The sequence below is a fragment of the Taudactylus pleione genome, unplaced genomic scaffold (genome assembly GCF_031769625.1).
Source record: "Taudactylus pleione unplaced genomic scaffold, aTauple2 ptg000798l, whole genome shotgun sequence".
In the NCBI taxonomy this organism is placed as follows: domain Eukaryota; kingdom Metazoa; phylum Chordata; class Amphibia; order Anura; family Myobatrachidae; genus Taudactylus; species Taudactylus pleione.
The window spans coordinates 98,039-120,224 of NW_028285200.1; the positions used below are offsets into that span (position 1 = coordinate 98,039).

General features: G+C 46.5%; 1 protein-coding gene across 1 annotated transcript in view; it reads left to right on the forward strand.

Annotated features, from left to right (window-relative positions):
• The window catches only part of LOC148474934 (matrix metalloproteinase-21-like), a 138,648-nt gene that overhangs the window by 47,552 nt on the left and 68,910 nt on the right, over nt 1-22,186 (forward strand). The window contains exon 5 of the mRNA XM_088457968.1: nt 6,927-7,178. Within this exon, the coding sequence (XP_088314094.1) occupies nt 6,927-7,178 (252 nt within the window). The remainder of the gene's footprint in view (nt 1-6,926; nt 7,179-22,186) is intronic.

Sequence of the window (22,186 nt, forward strand, 5' to 3'; positions counted from 1 at the left end):
ATGGGGGCCTATAGTCATTGCCTCAGATTGCTGATGTATGGGGGCCTATAGTCATTGCCTCTGATTGCTAATGTATGAGGGGCCTATAGTCATTGCCTCTGATTGCTAATGTATGAGGGGGCCTATAGTCATTGCCTCAGATTGTGATGTATGGGGGCCTATAGTCATTGCCTCAGATTGCTGATGTATGGGGGCCTACAGTCATTGCCTCAGATTGCTAATGTATGAGGGGCCTATAGTCATTGCATCAGATTGCTGATGTATGGGGGCCTATAGTCATTGCCTCAGATTGCTGATGTATGGGGGCCTATAGTCATTGCCTCAGATTGCTGATGTATGGGGGCCTATAGTCATTGCCTCAGATTGCTGATGTATGGGGGCCTATAGTCATTGCCTCAGATTGCTGATGTATGGGGGCCTATAGTCATTGCCTCAGATTGCTGATGTATGGGGGCCTATAGTCATTGCCTCAGATTGCTGATGTATGGGGGCCTATAGTCATTGCCTCAGATTGCTGATGTATGGTGGTCTATAGTCATTGCCTCAGACTGCTGATGTATGGGGGCCTATAGTCATTGCCTCAGATTGCTGATGTATGGGGGCCTATAGTCATTGCCTCAGATTGCTGATGTATGGGGGCCTATAGTCATTGCCTCAGATTGCTGATGTATGGGGGCCTGTAAGCTGGCCACACATCTAAAGCCTATCTGCACTCATTAACGCACACACCTGCATAGGTCATCAGTAGACCCAGCCAGGACTAAAAGAGACATCCATCTTTTTTTATGTAGACTCAGTGGCGCCCTCCGGTGGCTGGCGCCCCTAGACAGCTGCCTAATGGTAGCACAGGCCCTGCATGTGCGAGACAGCTTGTGATCACTTCCAGATGGTTACAAAATATAGAAGCACAATTTAAGGAAATATACAATTTTTTCAATAATTAAAACTGTGGATCACAATGAAGTGATGATGAAATAGTTGATGTGTTGTCACCTGAGACAGCGCTGGCAGAGTGGGCAGGAAGGGATGGCGCACACGGTGGCAGGAGGGGGTTCTGTGACTGAAGGGATGGCGCACACGGCGGCAGGAGGGGGCTCTGTGACTGAAGGGATGGCGCACATGGCGGCAGGAGGGGGCTCTGTGACTGATAGATGGGCACAGCCTGAGCTGACTGGCACCAGCGTTACCTCCTTGCTGTGCACATGGTGACGGAGCCATTACGGGAGGCCCCTGCGGCTCTGACACGCTCCTGGCTGGGAAGGCAGTAATGAGCTGCAGCTTCCCGCTGCCGTAATGGCTAGCTCTATAGTGATGTGCGCTGCAGGACCTCTGATGTCACACTCATGTGACCAGCGACGGCAGGGTCACATGGTTGCTTGCTTGGCTCGCTACGCTTTGGGCATGGGGGCTCGCTTCCTTCACCACAGGTTACTATATTCCCACTCTGTCCACATGGATAGTAAACCTGCTAGCCTTGCCCCTCCCCCTGCCGTCGCGGGTCACATGGTTGTGATGTCAGAGGTCCTTCCGCCCTCTTGGATCTGACATCAGCTGTGCCGTAATGTATGAGCTCCCCACCGGCCATTTCACACCATACAAACATCCTTTCCTAACTCCCCGCCCCCATCATGGAGGCCTTCCAGCTACACTTACCTTGTGGCTGTCATGTCTCTGAGCATGCAATGCACGCTTCTTATTTGGTGGCTCCCATCAGCCCGCCTGCGGCCCACCCCACTTACCCCAGTCATGGCTGCCTTCTTTTTATTTATTTTTTCTCTCCCTGCAATGCTGACCTGGCTGCCCCCTCCCGGAGGATGCAGCCAGGGAGCCGCCGGAGGATGCAGCCAGGGAGCCCCCGGAGGATGCAGCCAGGGAGCCGCCGGAGGATGCAGCCAGGGAGCCGCCGGAGGATGCAGCCAGGGAGCCGCCGGAGGATGCAGCCAGGGAGCCGCCGGAGGATGCAGCCAGGGAGCCGCCGGAGGATGCAGCCAGGGAGCCGCCGGAGGATGCAGCCAGGGAGCCGCCGGAGGATGCAGCCAGGGAGCCGCCGGAGGATGCAGCCAGGGAGCCGCCGGAGGATGCAGCCAGGGAGCCGCCGGAGGATGCAGCCAGGGAGCCGCCGGAGGATGCAGCCAGGGAGCCGCCGGAGGATGCAGCCAGGGAGCCGCCGGAGGATGCAGCCAGGGAGCCGCCGGAGGATGCAGCCAGGGAGCCGCCGGAGGATGCAGCCAGGGAGCCGCCGGAGGATGCAGCCAGGGAGCCGCCGGAGGATGCAGCCAGGGAGTCGCCGGAGGATGCAGCCAGGGAGTCGCCGGAGGATGCAGCCAGGGAGTCGCCGGAGGATGCAGCTCGGGAGTCGCCGGAGGATGCAGCTAGGGAGTCAACATGCAAGCAGCTTGGTCATGTGACACGGACTGCTGCAGCCTGGTCATGTGACACTGTGACCGCTGCAGCCTGGTCATGTGACACTGTGACCGCTGCAGCCTGGTCATGTGACACTGTGACCGCTGCAGCCTGGTCATGTGACACTGTGAGTGCTGCAGCCTGGTCATGTGACACTGTGACTGCTACAGCCTGGTCATGTGACACTGCTGCAGCTTGGTCATGTGACACTGTGACTGCTGCAAAGCTATATGAATAGTATGTTAGTTACATAACTATATATCCTTGTGCTATATTTATCCACCTTCAATTGCTGCCAAGTCCAGTCAGCCAATACCAGCTGGCACCATTTAAACACACACAAAAAAATACAGTTTGGACTACGCTATAGGTGTAGGGTATATAATAATAATAATATTATTAGTATTATTAAAATATATGTGAAAAATATAAATATCTATAATTATATAAGTGCCTGGTAAATGATATTTACCCCCTTCGTCGATGCGTTTCCGTCCGTACCTGGAGCATTTTCAGGACAGGGGCATTGTATTCAGAGCTCTCCTTATGAGGGGAAGTTTGATTACCTGATTTGACACAATAGTGTCTATTAATTGCTCACATGGTTATTCACATTACTGTGTTTTTTCACTTGCTATATACTATAAACTTTGAGAGAAGCCTGGTCTGCAATACATTACACATATTTTTGATAAATAGAGCACATATTGCACACCTATAGTCATTTAAAAGAAAAAAAAAGTATATATATAATTATATCTACACTTATATATCTCTCATTGTATGAGGCTAAATTTATTATATATTTTTTTTATACATCCCTTAAATCTGGCATCTACATTCAATATTACATCCACATATACAATCAAAACAATAATAATTCAAGATAGACCTTACTAAAATAATAAATATATCCAGACACACACCGTACATATCTATATAAAGAGTACATATACATTTTTCTCTTGTAGATAGAAATAGTGACACTGTATAACACTTGCAGTAGTTTATTAATTATTTACATTTTTACTTCTTAACTATAAGAAATAGTCTTAAGATATATTTTACTAACCCACAATAATTTGTCCCAATATCCAAATATCAGCTCCAGAACCTTTTAAGGTTTTTTTTTTAGAGATCTGTCAGAATAATTGGTAATATTCCCTCTGATGCTTCTTCTCCCTGTCTGGTTCTCACAGGTCCATGGAGGTGACCCCACAGGTGTAAAGCGAACAACTGAACAAGTTATAGAAACCAATAGTGGTGGGCACAGATTCAAACGTTTGGTGGCATCATCCTGGATCTTCAAATTAGATTCCTTACATCAGGGGCAGCCAACCCTGGCCCTCAAGAGCTACCAACAGTACATGTTTTCCAGGTCTCCTCACAGAATCACAAGTGAAATAATTAGCTCCACCTGTGGATCTTTTCAAATGTGTTAAGGGACCTATCCATTAGACGAGGGTTTGGTCGGAACGTTCAGAATGTCGTCTAATGGATAGCCAGCAAAGACCAGCAATGCACCTGCACGCTGGGTCCTTCCCGACCCCGACAATCTGTGGAACATGCTCGTCAACCTAGATCACATCCGGAATTTAGCCGGCATCGACCGAGAATATTCACAAGTCGGCGCCGTTCACACCGGAGCCGGATATGCAGTGACCCGGCTCTTATGGCGTGGAAGTGGACGCTTGGAGATGATGTCACCCAAGCGCTGGCATGCGGCACGCTCCAGGTCATCGTGATCCGGATCGCGCCGTTTACACTGCAGGGTTTCACGGGTCATTCCCATGTTAAACCCTGCAAGTTACCTGGGATGGATTGCTGGGTCACTCTACCCGGGAATACACCCCTGTCCCCATTTACACCAAGGAGCTACCCGGGAATACACCCCTGTCCCCATTTACACCAAGGAGCTACCCGGGAATACACCCCTGTCCCCATTTACACCAAGGAGCTACCCGGGAATACACCCCTGTCCCCATTTACACCAAGGAGCTACCCGGGAATACACCCCTGTCCCCATTTACACCAAGGAGCTACCCGGGAATACACCCATGTCCCCATTTACACCAAGGAGCTACCCGGGAATACACCCCTGTCCACATTTACACCAAGGAGCTACCCGGGAATACACCCCTGTCCCCATTTACACCAAGGAGCTACCCGGGAATACACCCCTGTCCCCATTTACACCAAGGAGCTACCCAGGAATACACCCCTGTCCCCATTTACACCAAGGAGCTACCCGGGAATACACCCCTGTCCCCATTTACACCAAGGAGCTACCCGGGAATACACCCCTGTCCCCATTTACACCAAGGAGCTACCTGGGAATACACCCCTGTCCCCATTTACACCAAGGAGCTACCCGGGAATACACCCCTGTCCCCATTTACACCAAGGAGCTACCCGGGAATACACCTCTGTCCCCATTTACACCAAGGAGCTACCCGGGAATACACCCCTGTCCCCATTTACACCAAGGAGCTACCCGGGAATACACCCCTGTCCCCATTTACACCAAGGAGCTACCCGGGAATACACCCCTGTCCCCATTTACACCAAGGAGCTACCCGGGAATACACCCCTGTCCCCATTTACACCAAGGAGCTACCCGGGAATACACCCCTGTCCCCATTTACACCAAGGAGCTACCCGGGAATACACCCCTGTCCCCATTTACACCAAGGAGCTACCCGGGAATACACCCCTGTCCCCATTTACACCAAGGAGCTACCCGGGAATACACCCCTGTCCCCATTTACACCAAGGAGCTACCCGGGAATACACCCCTGTCCCCATTTACACCAAGGAGCTACCCGGGAATACACCCCTGTCCCCATTTACACCAAGGAGCTACCTGGGAATACACCCCTGTCCCCATTTACACCAAGGAGCTACCCGGGAATACACCCCTGTCCCCATTTACACCAAGGAGCTACCCGGGAATACACCTCTGTCCCCATTTACACCAAGGAGCTACCCGGGAATACACCCCTGTCCCCATTTACACCAAGGAGCTACCCGGGAATACACCCCTGTCCCCATTTACACCAAGGAGCTACCCGGGAATACACCCCTGTCCCCATTTACACCAAGGAGCTACCCGGGAATACACCCCTGTCCCCATTTACACCAAGGAGCTACCCGGGAATACACCCCTGTCCCCATTTACACCAAGGAGCTACCCGGGAATACACCCCTGTCCCCATTTACACCAAGGAGCTACCCGGGAATACACCCCTGTCCCCATTTACACTAAGGAGCTACCCGGGAATACACCCCTGTCCCCATTTACACCAAGGAGCTACCCGGGAATACACCCTGTCCCCATTTACACCAAGGAGCTACCCGGGAATACACCCCTGTCCCCATTTACACCAAGGAGCTACCCGGGAATACACCCCTGTCCCCATTTACACCAAGGAGCTGCCCGGGCTAACTCTGCAATAACCTGGAATTAGCTCTGGTGTAAAAGGGGTATTAGTAACTCTCAAGGACCAAGGTTGGCTACCCCTGCCGTACATCCTAAGGGTCTCACTATAGCTCTAGATTTCACCTCTCTGGAATAAGGATCCTAGTACTACAGTCTTACAATGGGTGTAGGATTCTAGAGATCCATCACTGCAAAGCCAGTAAAGTACCTACTGTAGATCTCCCAAGTATTAGTCAACTTGTAGACACAGGTCCCCTTTAGATACCTCTCTCCTATCACTGTGACTGCTGCAGCTTGGTCACTTGACACTGAGGGCCTGATTCAGAGGCGCTCGCAAATAGCGAGCGCTCGCTCTGAATCAGGGTGGCCTGCTTTTTTTTTTTTGGGGCCAGCCTCCAGGCTGCTCGCTAAGCTGTGGGTGACCACCCACAGCTTTAGCGGGCACCCAGGTGATGGTCGCGATCATCGCAACCATCGGGCTTACGACAAAACCCTTGTGGTAAGCCCCAGTGAACTCCCTGCTCTAATAGAGCCGGAATCTCATTACTGACATCACATGTGATGTCAGCAGGGCCGCCCCCAAACGGCAGGCGTTCCTTCAGGAACGCCTCCGTTTGGCCAGCCACTACCTCCGACCCGCCTACAAAACAGGGCGAGCTGTCGATCAACATCGACAGCCGCCCCGTTTTGCTGTGAGCCCAGAGCGAGTGAAGTTCTCACACACTTCGAGGCTCGTGCACGTGCAGTGTGCACACCGCGCGTGCGCACTGCCCGGCCATTGACCCGCTTGCGAGCGCTATGCGCTCGTAAGTGGATCTGAATCAGGCCCCGAGACTGCTGCAGCTTGATCATATAACAGTGTGATTGCTGCAGCTTGGTCATGTGATTGCTGCAGTTTGGTCATGTGATTGCTGCAGCTTGGTCATGTGATTGCTGCAGCTTGGTCATGTGATTGCTGCAGCTTGGTCATGTGATTGCTGCAGTTTGGTCATGTGATTGCTGCAGCTTGGTCATGTGATTGCTGAGGCTTGGTCATGTGATTGCTGCAGCTTGGTCATGTGATGCTGTGTGATTTCGGTTACAGGACGCTGCTCCGGACGGTTCAATACGGTATTTGATTGGGTTCACCAGGATCGTGGGACTCCAGGAAGTTGGGTTTTCCAGACGTATTTCTTCCGGAAAGGCTGGTACTGGATGTATGAGAACCGAAATAATCGCACTCGGTACAGAGACCCCAGAAAACTGTCCAACGGATGGAAGGGAATCCCCTATTCTGATATTGATGCCTTCGTACATATCTGGACACGGGACAAGGACCTCACCCTGTTCTTTAAAGGTACGAGGTATGAGTTATGAGGCATGAGGTAACATTCTCTATATTATCTGTTCTACCCTCTTATTACAGAGTATTGTTATTGTGCCACAGTGTCTCTGTAAGTTATTATATTACTAGGTAGCAGCCTGTCACAATGACAGGACACTGTTACAGCTGTTTGTAGAAATCATACTGCACAGTACTTGCCTGACTCCCCGAGACCGTCGCACTCTCCCTGACTCCCCGAGACCGTCGCACTCTCCCTGACTCCCCGAGACCGTCGCACTCTCCCTGACTCCCCGAGACCGTCGCACTCTCCCTGACTCCCCGAGACCGTCGCACTCTCCCTGACTCCCCGAGACCGTCGCACTCTCCCTGACTCCCCGAGACCGTCGCACTCTCCCTGACTCCCCGAGACCGTCGCACTCTCCCTGACTCCCCGAGACCGTCGCACTCTCCCTGACTCCCCGAGACCGTCGCACTCTCCCTGACTCCCCGAGACCGTCGCACTCTCCCTGACTCCCCGAGACCGTCGCACTCTCCCTGACTCCCCGAGACCGTCGCACTCTCCCTGACTCCCCGAGACCGTCGCACTCTCCCTGACTCCCCGAGACCGTCGCACTCTCCCTGACTCCCCGAGACCGTCGCACTCTCCCTGACTCCCCGAGACCGTCGCACTCTCCCTGACTCCCCGAGACCGTCGCACTCTCCCTGACTCCCCGAGACCGTCGCACTCTCCCTGACTCCCCGAGACCATCGCACTCTCCCTGAGTCCCTGACATAGCAGCAATCTTCCTGTCTCCCTGACATAGCAGAAATCTCCCTGTCTCCCTGACATAGTAACAATCTCCCTGACATAGCAGCAATCTCCCTGACTCCCTGACATTGCAGTTATCTCCCTGACTCCCTGACATTGCAGTTATCTCCCTGACTCCCTGACATTGCAGAAATCTCCCCGTCTCCCTGACATAGCAGCAATCTCCCTGACATAGCAGCAATCTCCCTGTCTCCCTGACATAGCAGAAATCTCCCTGACTCCCTGACATAGCAGCAATCTCCCTGACTCCCTGACATAGCAGCAATATCCCTGTCTCCCTGACATAGCGGCTATCTCCCTGTCTCCCTGACATAGCAGCAATCTCCCTGTCTCCCTGACATAGCAGCAATCTCCCTGACTCCCTGACATAGCAGCAATCTCCCTGACTCCCTTACATAACAGCAATCTCCCTGACTCCCTTACATAACAGCAATCTCCCTGTCTCCCTGACATAGCAGCAATCTCCCTGACTCCCTTACATAACAGCAATCTCCCTGACTCCCTGACATAACAGCAATCTCCCTGACTCCCTGACATAACAGCAATCTCCCTGACTCCCTTACATAGCAGCAATCTCCCTGACTCCCTTACATAACAGCAATCTCCCTGACTCCCTTACATAACAGCAATCTCCCTGACTCCCTTACATAACAGCATACATAGTCATTGCAGTGGTTGGAGATAACGCACCCTGCACCAGCTGACAGGCTCCGTCTATGTGTCTCTCCCCGGCAATGTGCTATGACTACGTGCTCAGGGATTTCCTTTTCCATGGGCCCTCCCACTTCTCCACCTTCTCCTTACATAATAGGCTGAGACTGATGCCTGTTACCCAACTCGGCTCTCCCGATTGGATACACGTATGTACATAGATCAGACACACTGGGAGATACACTGAGCTGAGTCCCCTGTGATCAAGCCCACGAGGCGAAACGTGCGTCGGCACGGATCCAGGGTGCTCCCGTGACTGCGCAGTACTGGACACCCCAACACCAGGTCATGTAATTGTTCTATAGCATACTACAAATACTCTGCCCAATCAGTAGTACCGGATAAGAGCATGTTATGATGATTAGGATTTACCCTATTACTGTTAATATGCCTTTATGCTCTCTGTGGTATACCAGGGACCTTTATTAAGTTACCTAAGATTGCTATCTATTGTTAGTAACTTCTTAACGACATTTTGAGCTACAATACTTTCTGGAGTCGGGATTTATTTTTTCACTTTCACAAACTACAGAGTTAACCCTTTCATTGCCAGTGTGTGATACACTACGTGGCTAATACCACGTGATTGCCAATTACTTTCAGTGTATAGTGTTCCAGTATCAATTGTGTCTACATCTAATTACCAGCTGATCATTATTACCTTTGAGCTATCAGGGTTTTCTTCCCCCTGATTCTTATTAATTAATCCACTCTCTGTATATGACATAATATCTTACTGTGCAAATAGAGGTTGCTTATACACCAATTTTGGATTAATGACAATATACTATGTTTGGGTTTATACTGTTCAAACACCAGATGGTGCAGGAATGTCACTGACACGGATATTGTCTGGGATTATAACATACACTTTTGATTCACTCATTAAAAAGAAAAAATTTTTTTTTATCAATCAGCAACGAGACTTCTGTCCCATTTATCATTCACTACCAAGTGACATTGGATATTTATTTACAGATGTAACTTCAGTGGGTATGCACATTATAGATCTACCCTATTTGATGTGTTCTTTTATATGGTTTATTGAGATTGTAATTATAACTATTTTGCTGATATACATTAATAACATTTACATCCAACCTTGGTAACATATTGTAGTGTTTTACATATTATTTTTTCTATTTATTCCAAGAGGTTCTCATACCAACATGATAATTCTCTCATTTGCTGTCCAGTTCCTGCGGATATGACAACTAACAGCAGAAATTGGGGTTGATGACGGGAACCATTTCTTGACTGTTTTTCTCGGGACTAACACACCAGCAGATCTCTCACTCCTCCTCCTCCTCTGCTATTATATATGAGACCGAGCAGCAGATCTCTCACTCCTCCTCCTCCTCTGCTATTATGTATGAGACCGAGCAGCAGATCTCTCACTCCTCCTCCCCTGCTATTATGTATGAGACCGAGCAGCAGATCTCTCACTCCTCCTCCCCTGCTATTATGTATGAGACCGAGCAGCAGATCTCTCACTCCTCCTCCTCTGCTATTATGTATGAGGCCGAGCAGCAGATCTCTCACTCCCCCTCCTCTGCTATTATGTATGAGACCGAGCAGCAGATCTCTCACTCCTCCTCCTCTGCTATTATGTATGAGACCGAGCAGCAGATCTCTCACTGCTCCTCCTCTGCTATTATGTATGAGACCGAGCAGCAGATCTCTCACTCCTCCTCCCCTGCTATTATGTATGAGACCGAGCAGCAGATCTCTCACTCCTCCTCCTCTGCTATTATGTATGAGACCGAGCAGCAGATCTCTCACTCCTCCTCCTCTGCTATTATGTATGAGACCGAGCAGCAGATCTCTCACTCCTCCTCCCCTGCTATTATGTATGAGACCGAGCAGCAGATCTCTCACTCCTCCTCCTCTGCTATTATGTATGAGACCGAGCAGCAGATCTCTCACTCCTCCTCCTCTGCTATTATGTATGAGACCGAGCAGCAGATCTCTCACTCCTCCTCCTCTGCTATTATGTATGAGACCGAGCAGCAGATCTCTCACTCCTCCTCCTCTGCTTTTATGTATGAGACCGAGCAGCTGATCTCTCACTCCTCCTCCTCTGCTATTATGTATGAGGCCGAGCAGCAGATCTCTCACTCCTCCTCCTCTGCTATTATGTATGAGACCGAGCAGCAGATCTCACTCCTCCTCCTCTGCTATTGTGTATGAGACCGAGCAGCAGATCTCTCACTCCTCCTCCTCTGCTATTGAGTATGAGACCGAGCAGCAGATCTCTCACTCCTCCTCCTCTGCTATTATGTATGAGACCGAGCAGCAGATCTCTCACTCCTCCTCCTCTGCTATTATGTATGAGGCTGAGCAGCAGAGCTCTCACTCCTCCTCCTCTGCTATTATGTATGAGACCGAGCAGCAGATCTCTCACTCCTCCTCCTCTGCTTTTATGTATGAGACCGAGCAGCTGATCTCTCACTCCTCCTCCTCTGCTATTATGTATGAGGCCGAGCAGCAGATCTCTCACTCCTCCTCCTCTGCTATTATGTATGAAACCGAGCAGCAGATCTCTCACTCCTCCTCCTCTGCTATTGTGTATGAGACCGAGCAGCAGATCTCACTCCTCCTCTTCTGCTATTGTGTATGAGACCGAGCAGCAGATCTCTCACTCCTCCTCCTCTGCTATTGTGTATGAGACCGAGCAGCAGATCTCTCACTCCTCCTCCTCTGCTATTGTGTATGAGACCGAGCAGCAGATCTCTCACTCCTCCTCCTCTGCTATTGTGTATGAGACCGAGCAGCAGATCTCTCACTCCTCCTCTGCTATTATGTATGAGACCGAGCAGCAGATCTCTCACTCCTCCTCCTCTGCTATTATGTATGAGGCTGAGCAGCAGATCTCTCACTCCTCCTCCTCTGCTATTATGTATGAGACCGAGCAGCAGAGCCTGGTTGTGGAATCTTTAGCCCCTGCTTCTCTATATTTCTGTTAACCACTACTACAATGTTCTAATATACCAATTGTGTCATTTGAATCTCTCTTCCTATATACACCATTAATTGTGACATATCTGATTTTTGACACCCATCATTGTTCACCCCAGTTACATCACCACAGTACCCTGTACTTTCCCAGTGGTTCCTATCTCAACCTACAAATTCACTCATTTGCGGTCCAATACCATGGGCATGACACAAATTGCAGTAATTTGGTGTGAAGACCAGGGGCCACTGTTGCCTATTTATCCTAGGGGTGACAATGCCAGCAGATCTCTCACTCCTCTTCCTCCACTTTTCTACGTGTGAAAGGAGCAGCAGAGCCTAGTATTGAATCTTATACCCCTTCACTTTCTATTTTTCAATTTTGCTGTTACATCCCTCATTGGAAATTATCAGATTATTTGTTGTTTGTTTCACTATTTTAGCGAATTCCATTTGTTAACATCAATCCACCTGGTGTTTTTTATTATGTTTGTACATGTTTCATGTTGTATTGCCTACTGCATCTGGGTTATTATTAACTGAGATTTACATTCACTCTTTTCACATCTTTTGTCAGATCTCTCGGATATCTGTGTAAGTCCTTTTATATTGAATTGTACAAGGTATTAATAAAGGTTATGTTTTAACTGATACCAATTGAGCTATTAGAGTGCACCGTCTTAGAGATCTTAGGTTATAGTTCTTCATGAACTTATACCCGTTATTTTTCACAATCCCATATTTTACTCTAGGTAGTACCACCACCCAGTGGCGTAAGTTCATCCCAGACGCCCGGAGGCAAGTTATAATTTGGTGCCCCACCGTCACAGCCGCTGACACTGTAATGTAGCATTTCACATGCAGACAGGCTATAGATAGAGGAAGGCAGCAGCTGATGGTCTGACATGGAGCTCTGCACTAGTGTATGGGGGCTTCTCAGGTGCCAGGAAGAGGCGCCATGTATTGGGCGGCCATGACGGTACACTCCGGGTACATAGTTACAGCCCTGAGTGGGGTGAATATGTTGTGGACAATGGAGGAGGTGCCCCTTCAGAGCTGGAGCCCGGTGGCAGGCGCCTCCATTGTCTCCCATAGTTCTGCCCCTGCCACCACCCTGTTATACTAATGATACTTTAATATGGAAACCTACATCAGAGGTGGCTATAGCACTCCCACTATATTGTTTAATAAGCTCTATTTAAGATCAGTGTGGAGAATTTACCCTCTTTCCCTTCCCCTTTCATTTAGTTTATTTAACCCTTCTGTAGCTCATCCTAATATTCACCTGAGAACAGTCTCATTTATCTTGAAATAACAGTAATCACCTGCTGCAAATTATTTTAAATATAATGTTTAGCTCATAAATAAATATCATATATTGTATAAAAAATATATATGATATAAAAGACAATAATATGCTGAATTAATGACGCTATTATCCAGTGTCCCAGCATAAATATAACAGAATAATGTCAGGGTAATCTAGTCTGAAAACATAATTAATAATTATTATTAGAGGAGGAATAGTTAGAAACCTATTTTGAGACATAATAATCAAATGAAATGAAAACTCATAAAAAGAGAGGATCATTCCTAGGTGCCTATAGACATCTCCATTTTGATGCATAAAAACTGACTGTATTCACTATTCAGCCGCAAATAAATGGATAATAATTATAACTGAAAATAAGTGAATGTGTACAAACATATATAGAAGAGCATACTTGCTGACAATCCGCTCTCTCCTTCCGGGAGGGAGCTGATTGTCGGCTGTTATCAGCGTGGGGTGTGTCCGAATGTCTGTGACATGTTGGGGGCGGGACCACACGATCGCATCATCTTGGCCCCGCCCCCTCTTCACAATGCTGTTATTTTCGGCACTGTGAAGCAGGGGGCGGGGCCATGATGATGCGATTCAGCGTGAATCGCGTCACGTGCCCCCCCCGCTGTGGGGATTTTCAGTGTATTCTGGGGGGAGGTCGGGAGGGTTTGGGGAATGTTAGGAATGTCGGCACCTGAAAATCGGGAGGCTCCCGGCCAAATCGGGAGGGTAGGCAAGCCTGTACAAGAGTCATATAAGGAATGGTGTGCATACACATACACCATACCCATAAGCATAGTGGGATCGTATTATCAACAATGTAATCAATAGGAATAAAAACATAACATGTGACACACATAAGTACATCCACAAACACATATGGATAAGTACATGCATGTGCATAATACACATATTGTATATACATGCATACAGACACATGCAATCTCATATGCATATCTGTGACCATCGGAAGACTGTAAGTAACATCAATGATAAAGTGTATACTGTAAGTGTGTGTTAGGCATGATAAATGATGACATAGGATACACTAAATTAATCCACATAGACAGTCTAGGTATAGATAGTACTTACTGATAAATGTCTGATGAGACTGCAGCAATCTTCATGACTCCCTGATTGCACCTTACTCCCATTATGAAGTCAGTATTATGACACGCCTCTCAGATGTAGCAGTACATGTATGACACGCCTCTCAGATGTAGCAGTACATGTATGACACGCCTCTCAGATGTAGCAGTACATGTATGACACGCCTCTCAGATGTAGCAGTACATGTATGACATGCCTCTCAGATGTAGCAGTACATGTATGACACGCCTCTCAGATGTAGCAGTACATGTATGACATGTCTCTCAGATGTAGCAGTACATGTATGACACACCTCTCAGATGTAGCAGTACATGTATGACACGCCTCTCAGACGTATGACACGCCTCTCAGATATAGCAGTACATGTATGACACGCCTCTCAGATATAGCAGTACATGTATGACACACCTCTCAGATGTAGCAGTACATGTATGACACGCCTCTCAGATGTAGCAGTACATGTATGACATGCCTCTCAGATGTAGCAGTACATGTATGACACGCCTCTCAGATGTAGCAGTACATGTATGACATGCCTCTCAGAGGTAGCAGTATATGTTTGACACGCCTCTCAGATGTAGCAGTACATGTATGACACGCCTTTCAGATGTAGCAGTACATGTATGACACGCCTCTCAGATGTAGCAGTACATGTATGACATGCCTCTCAGAAGTAGCAGTACATGTATGACATGCCTCTCAGATGTGGCAGTACATGTATGACATGCCTCTCAGATGTAGCAGTACATGTATGACACACCTCTCAGATTTAGCAGTACATGTATGACACGCCTCTCAGATGTAGCAGTACATGTATGACACGCCTCTCAGATGTAGCAGTACATGTATGACACACCTCTCAGATGTAGCAGAACATGTATGACACGCCTCTCAGATGTAGCAGTACATGTATGACACGCCTCTCAGATATAGCAGTACATGTATGACATGCCTCAGATGTAGCAGTACATGTATGACACGCCTCTTAGATGTAGCAGTACATGTATGACACACCTCTTAGATGATATGGTGATGTGGAGGATTACAATGATAAGCGAGGTAATGATAGTGAGGATCATGTTTATGGGATAGTGATGATGGTGATGTGGAGGATGATGATTAGAGGGCTAATGATAGTGAAGATCATTGTTAGGGGATAGTGATGATGGTGATGTTGGTGGATGATAATGGTGGTGATGTCGAGGGTGGTGGTGATTTAAAGGAAGATGGTGATGATGAGTAGAGGGGTAATGATTATAGTGAGGATCATGACTAGTGAATAGTGATGATGGTGATGTGGAGGATGATTATGATAATTTGAGGGGTAATGATGATAGTGAGGATCAATATTTAGGGGATATCGATGATGGTGATGTTAGTGGTGATGTGGAGGATGGTGATGTGGAGGAAGGTGATGATAATGGTGATGTGGAGGATGGTGATTAGAGGGGTAATGAAAGTGAGGATCATGTTTATGGGATAGTGATGATGGGGAAGTTGGAGGATGATAATGGTAATGTGGAGTATGATGATAATGGTGATGTGGAGGATGGTGGTGATGTGGAGGATGTTGATAATGGTTATGTGGAGGATGATGATGGTGGTGATGTTAAGGGTGGTGGTGATGTTAATTATAGGGATAATGATTATAGTGAGGATCATGTTTAGGCAATAGTGATGATGGTGATGTGGAGGATAATAATGGTGATGTGGAGGATGGTGATGATAATGGTTATGTGGAGGATGATGATGGTGGTGATGTTGAGGGTGGTGGTGATGTAAAGGATGATGGTGATGATGATAATTAGAGGGGTAATGATAGTGAGCATCATGGTTAGGGGAGAGTGATGATGGTGATGTGGAGGATGATTTGGTGATGTGGAGGATGAAGATAATGGTGATTTGGAGGATGGTGATAATAATGGTGATGTGGAGGATGGTGATAATAATGGTGATGTTGAGGATGGTGATAATAATGGTGATGTTGAGGATGGTGATGATAATGATGATTGTGATGTGGAGGATGATGATGATGATTAGAGGGGTAATAACAGTGAGGATCATGGTTAGGGGATAGTGATGATGGTGATGTGGAGAATGATAATGATGATTGTGATGTGGAGGATGATGATGATGATTAGAGGGCTAATGATAGTGAGGATCATGGTTAGGGGATAGCGATGATGGTGATGTTGGTGGATGATAATGGTGGTGATGTCGAGGGTGGTGGTGATTTAAAGGATGATGGTGAAGATGATTAGAGGGGTAATGATTATAGTGAGGATCGTGGTTAGGGAATAGTGATGATGGTGATGTGGAGGATGATAATGGTGATGTGGAGGGTGGTGATGTGGTGTCTTGATATTAAAATGAACCTCTATATACCCCTGCCTGTATCTTCTAATATCCTGCCTATACCTTCTAAGGATGACGCTAATTTGCGTACGCAGTCATACAGTAAATAAAGACTTAGACCTGGAATCTGTGATTCCAAAGCACAAGTGTTATTCAAGTAAAAGTACAGTCAGTTACACGTTATTGATCCAGACACAATTAGACGCAAAGTAATTATACAGACCCAAGTACAGTATACATAAGCAGCGCTTCCGGACCCGGTGATAGGCATCAGTAAGAGACCCCTCGTCATTTAGCATTCAGCAAGAAGACTAAGAACCCAGCGTTTGAGCACACATATTTATACCCTCCCCCCAGAATAGACAGGACAATAGAGAAGTTTGTTGCTGATGTCATTGGTTCCCAGGGGAGAAGCATCTGTTACAGAGCATTTAACAGGCTGGTTCAAATAGACTCTCCCTGCCTCTAACAGCTGGGGGTCTTCCCCCCCCCCTCCCTCATGCTGCATCCTAACAGTTGTCCATGAAATATACATTTTGTTGCTTGTAGTCTCTGTGGTCCATAAGTTGAGAATGCATGATGCGATCTTCACACCGATAGTACCGGAATTCTGTTGAAAGAGTACGCATCAGTACGAAACCAAAAATGACTTTCCTAGTATATATAAAACCTTAGTTATCATATATCTTTATTTCTCAGCATTTAAACTAACTGAACCAACTTAAATCATATACTTTAAAGTTTATTAAACCTTATGTGTGAATATGTAATGTGTGAGTATTCGGGGTTTGATATAAGGACGTTAGTTAACTTGGGGCAGATGCGTGGGCACAAAGCTTAATAAAAACAGCGGTTTCATACAAAGTCTTATGCATTCGCTAATATGCGACTAGTTACCAGCACAATTGTGCGTATTAATGTGTGTATGAGGAAGGGTGCACTTAACTCTCACTAAGTGAACATCTTAGCAGTGTGACATGCTGAGCCAGATAGTTCCACATGCCCACTCTGTCAGCAGTCCCCCCCACCTGTCCCAGGCTTCAAAAGAAAAACTCTTTATTCTCCCAGTCTCTTGTGTGAAATGCAAATAACCCAGCTACAAGAGACAGACCTAAGATGACACTCTAGTCTTTGAAATCATGTCATTGCAGGAAGCCTGCTAATGTAAGGTGTGTATTCGAGCCAGACCAACTGTAGTGAGGGCAGACACTGTCCAGGAAGCTTATTTACACAAGCTAGTTGTCACGTAGCCATTTGCTCTATTCAGCTAATGCAATTTTGGCATACTCTAAAGCCATTTCTGAAATATATATCCTTTATAAGACGTAAAGTAATGAAATAGGCTTTTGGTGAATCGCCGTAACCTATGGCGATGGTCGCAGATGCATTTGCATGATGCTAATAGTATTATCGCCACATGTACTAAAGTGTGAGTTTATCTAAAACGGAGCTTAGGCGGCCATTTTGCAAAATGGCGTCTTTCGGCCAGTCGCAAGATGGTGTCGCTGCGATTCAATTTTAATCTGATCTCGTCTCAACCAATAATCCAGTTTCGACAGTCCACCCTTTGATAGCGAACAACATGCTATCACAATCTGATCTTAAAATTTAATTTAGGCTTACATTTATATATTACTTAGTGTTATTATGGGATGGCACAAGGTGGTTCTTAATCCATCGATAATGTGTCTCTGAGTGGGGACATAAAACTACTATTATACGCACACCGCGGATCTTGGAAGATCATGTGAGAGGTGTGGGGATGCACCAGTCTTATAAAAGCAGTCTTGAAGGGGAATTTAGACTTTACATTATCTGAGGTCGTTTAAAAATAACATTTCAATAATACATTTTTATGCATGGCTAAATATAATACATTAAATGATAGTATTTCCTAGCTCAGGGTTGTAATGCAGTTCTGTATTTACCTCGGTATTCATACTGGCCACCATCATAATTTCATTCTTTCGTTTTACTCTATTTTTAAATTTTCCACTCTTCAACACAATAGGAACACATCGGACGCATATGCCAATTATTATGATGACAATCAGTATAAGGATCAAGAATTTGCCTATGCTGGCGATCACTTCCTGGACCCATTCTCCTAGACCTGAGAACCATTTCACTGGGTTCAGCCATGACACCCATCCTTCTATCTTTTCCCCTACTTCAGCCACTGAAGCGTTATGGTTCTTGCGAAATTCCCACTTTAGCTGCAGAATTTCATCCATCTTCCGTTCTATCACCTCCTTAGGGTCGCTGGTATCATTGGTGACATAGGTGCAACATTTTACTCCAAATTGGGTGGCTAACGTTACGCCATACCCTCCAGTAACAGCATTTAAATAATTTAACACTAGCCTGTGTTGCACCAGCTCTTTCTTGTACGCTTGCAATTCTCTCCCTGTATACCTGAATGTGTCATCGTACATCTCGGTGATATTATCTATCAATTTAGCAAGTTCCTGAATATATCTAAATTTTAATGTACCCCGAGCAATTCTGGTGGGGTCCAGTGCGAATAAAACTTGAAAGCCAGTTGTCTCACTAATTAACTGAGCGGTTTTATGCATATAACCAGGTATCATGTTTCTCTTGCCTCTGTGTTCATATTGCGTGTGAAGATATGGTGATGGTGTGTTTTTATGTATACCAAGCATTTCAACATGTGTGAGGGTCATAACTTCTGGAAGTATTCTTCCCAAATAACATAACAATTACAATACTAAAATTGGTCAGACACTCCCCTGATTGGCATTGCACTCCTCCTGACTCCACTCCATCAGCACTGCCATCAGCTCCCATTTCCTTTATCGGTCCCCCATCACAGAAACTGGGTATCCCCAAACAGATCATCACGACAAAAACTCTGGAAAAAAAAGAACTAGGATGACCACAGCAGACCACTCCATTGCTTGAAGCACTGATCTACACATTTCTTTAACTCAGATATCTCACCATCACCTTTTTAATCCTTCCGGCACAAGCTCGCAATTGACAGGTCCACGTTATCGGCCTTGTCTCCACCTTGTATCTCCACCGGTTGGTTAACCTCCCTATAGTGAGTGAATGGACCCACATATCTTCCCTGGCCACCCTTTGAGGATGCTGTATCGTCAGATATGGACCTTTCCACCAATCAGTCAAACAACCTGAGCTGAAAAAAATTTGGATCATAACAAATTCTCCAGATTTTACATCATGACAGTTTGCATTAGACATGTTAGTTAATAACACTTTCAATTTTGGTTATTCTCATTCATCTTCGTGAGACCCTGCACAGTAACCTCATTATCATATTTTCACATGAGGCTGCCTGTTTGAACAGTATCTCAAAGGGGGGCAAATAAAGGAAAAGACAATCTGGGATAATCTCAGTGTTGTTACCCATCATCTTACACATGTTCTTGGAAACGTCACCTGTAAAATAAGTCCCCCTATCATTTTTTAAATAATTCTAGGGATATAGTATCGCATACAGGTTCCTGCAATTAAATCTTGTTATTAATAGCTACTGCTCTAAATAATGTCTGGGCCACTGGGTTGGATAGTATTCCGAGAAGTCGACCTCAGCCTGGCATGGCTGCCGTTTATCCTTAGCAACCTTGTGTCCTATGAGTGGGAGATAAAGCACAACAGTTTAATATCATTTATACATGACCCAAAATACAACAATAAATCATCCACATTTTACATTAGAACAGATCCATTGATAGATTGAAAAGATTGTAAACAGTCATATAAGGCCTGGGAGAAGATACTGGGGTTACCTATGAACCCATGGGAAACTCGTGTTCCTGTGTGGTGTTCTTCACTTTGCAGTACTTATTTATGTGTCCCGCTTGGTTGCAGTTAAAACAGGTTTTTGAGTGGGGTGGATGAAAAGATTGTTGTGGGATTTGAGCAAGAGGGATAGGTGGTGGGTATGGGTAAGGATAGGGAGGGTAAGGATACAGTGGGGGATATGAGTATGGGACCTGTGGTTGTGTATGATATGTGGGGTAAGGATGTGTTTGCTGTGGTGTGGGATTGGTGAGGACGTGTAATTGTTCAGGTGCAGGTGTGTGTGTGGGTGCAGGTGTGTCGGTTGGCTGTGATGTTATTGTCATTCCTTCCAGAGCTTGTATACTGACAGCCATTAGTTTTTTGCTCTGGGTCTTTCTCTTCTTTGTGATATTTTTATCATGTTCTATGGCAGACTCTATGAGGTTATCTATTGTAAGTCCCCTCCAGCCAGGCTGTGAGGTCTGAGCCCGAGTCTTTAAGTCGTCTCTCAGACCGTCCATGAGTACCGTGACTATCATTCCCCTGTGGTGAGTGCTATCTTTAATATCTTCTATCCCAGTGTACTGGGTGATAGCCTGCAGAGCCCGATCGCAATAATCCTCTGCAGATTCACTCTCCTTTTGCTTAATTGTGAAGATTTTGTTCCAGTTAACTACTACTGGAAAATATACACCCAATTGAGTCACAATGCGGGAAATGTTACTTTGGTTCACTTCGTCTGTTAAGGGAACGTCACCATCCAATACACAATCCGTGATAAATTTTGTCACGTCGGTATTGCGTGGTAGACAGGCCCTTAACACCACACACCAATCTTTATTAGTTGGCTCATGAGAACTACCCAAATTTCTCAAAAATCTTTGACATTTCGCTAGTTCATTTTTGGGATCGGGGAAATCATTTATGATGGAATTTAGTTCTGCCCTTGTCCATGGACAATGCATTACTACTTCCCTCATGGGCACTACACCGTTCTCATCTGCATTTCCATTCGGAACAGTTATCTTCCGAATGGGATGCAGACCGGTAGCGTTGCTACCTCTGACCTGGTTACCTAGCTGGGGGATTAATCTGCTGCTGCTACGTATGGTATTAACAACTTCCTCTATGGGTGCAGAGTGTGTTAGCACTTCCCTTGCTGTTACCGATGGAGATGGCGGCACCACCAGTGATTGTGGTGATGCAGCATCTATCATTTGCACAGCATGGGAAATGGCAGACATTTCAATAGGCTCATCTTCTACATCAAACATTTTCTTTATGGTTACTTAAGGGAGGGTACAAATTGCTTGTTGCATTTTTATGGGTATTTTTGGTAACTGTACTTGCACCTCCATCCACATAAGGTGGGGGAGGTGAGCGTTAACTGCTGGCAATACTCTCCACAATGCTACCATGCCGCACATGCGCGCCATTTTGCGGCTCGCCCGTATTGCAATTTAGCGTCGTGGATGTATTTTATGGCAATGCGCTCGCGACGCTAGTTTGCGTCGCTTGCACATTTTTAAGCCACGCATCCCCTTCATGCTGCCACAATTTTAAACATTCACAATATTTGACCTCTTTCTCTCGATACCTTATCGCATAAGTACCGTACTTAGTATGCATAATACGACGGGTCGATCCGATCGGCGCCTCCATTAGCAGCACATCATTGTCTAACATCTCTACTGTTTGCATGGCTCCCATTCTGAGACAAAATCCTACGCTTTTCAATAAAGATTTAGACTGGTGAAAGACAATCAAGATACTTTCACTTACCTGTGGATGATTTAAGTCGGCGGCGCCCACACACCTGGATAAGATTTGAAAAAGGCAACTTCCACACCCGGATAAGATTTAGTAAGGCAGCTTCCACACCTATGGGAGTTTATATGTCAGCCGCTCCCACGCACTTCTCTACAACAAAGACAACATGTACACCTGCTGCTGTGTATAGAACGGTAAGCTACTTACCGAGCGGCTAGACTA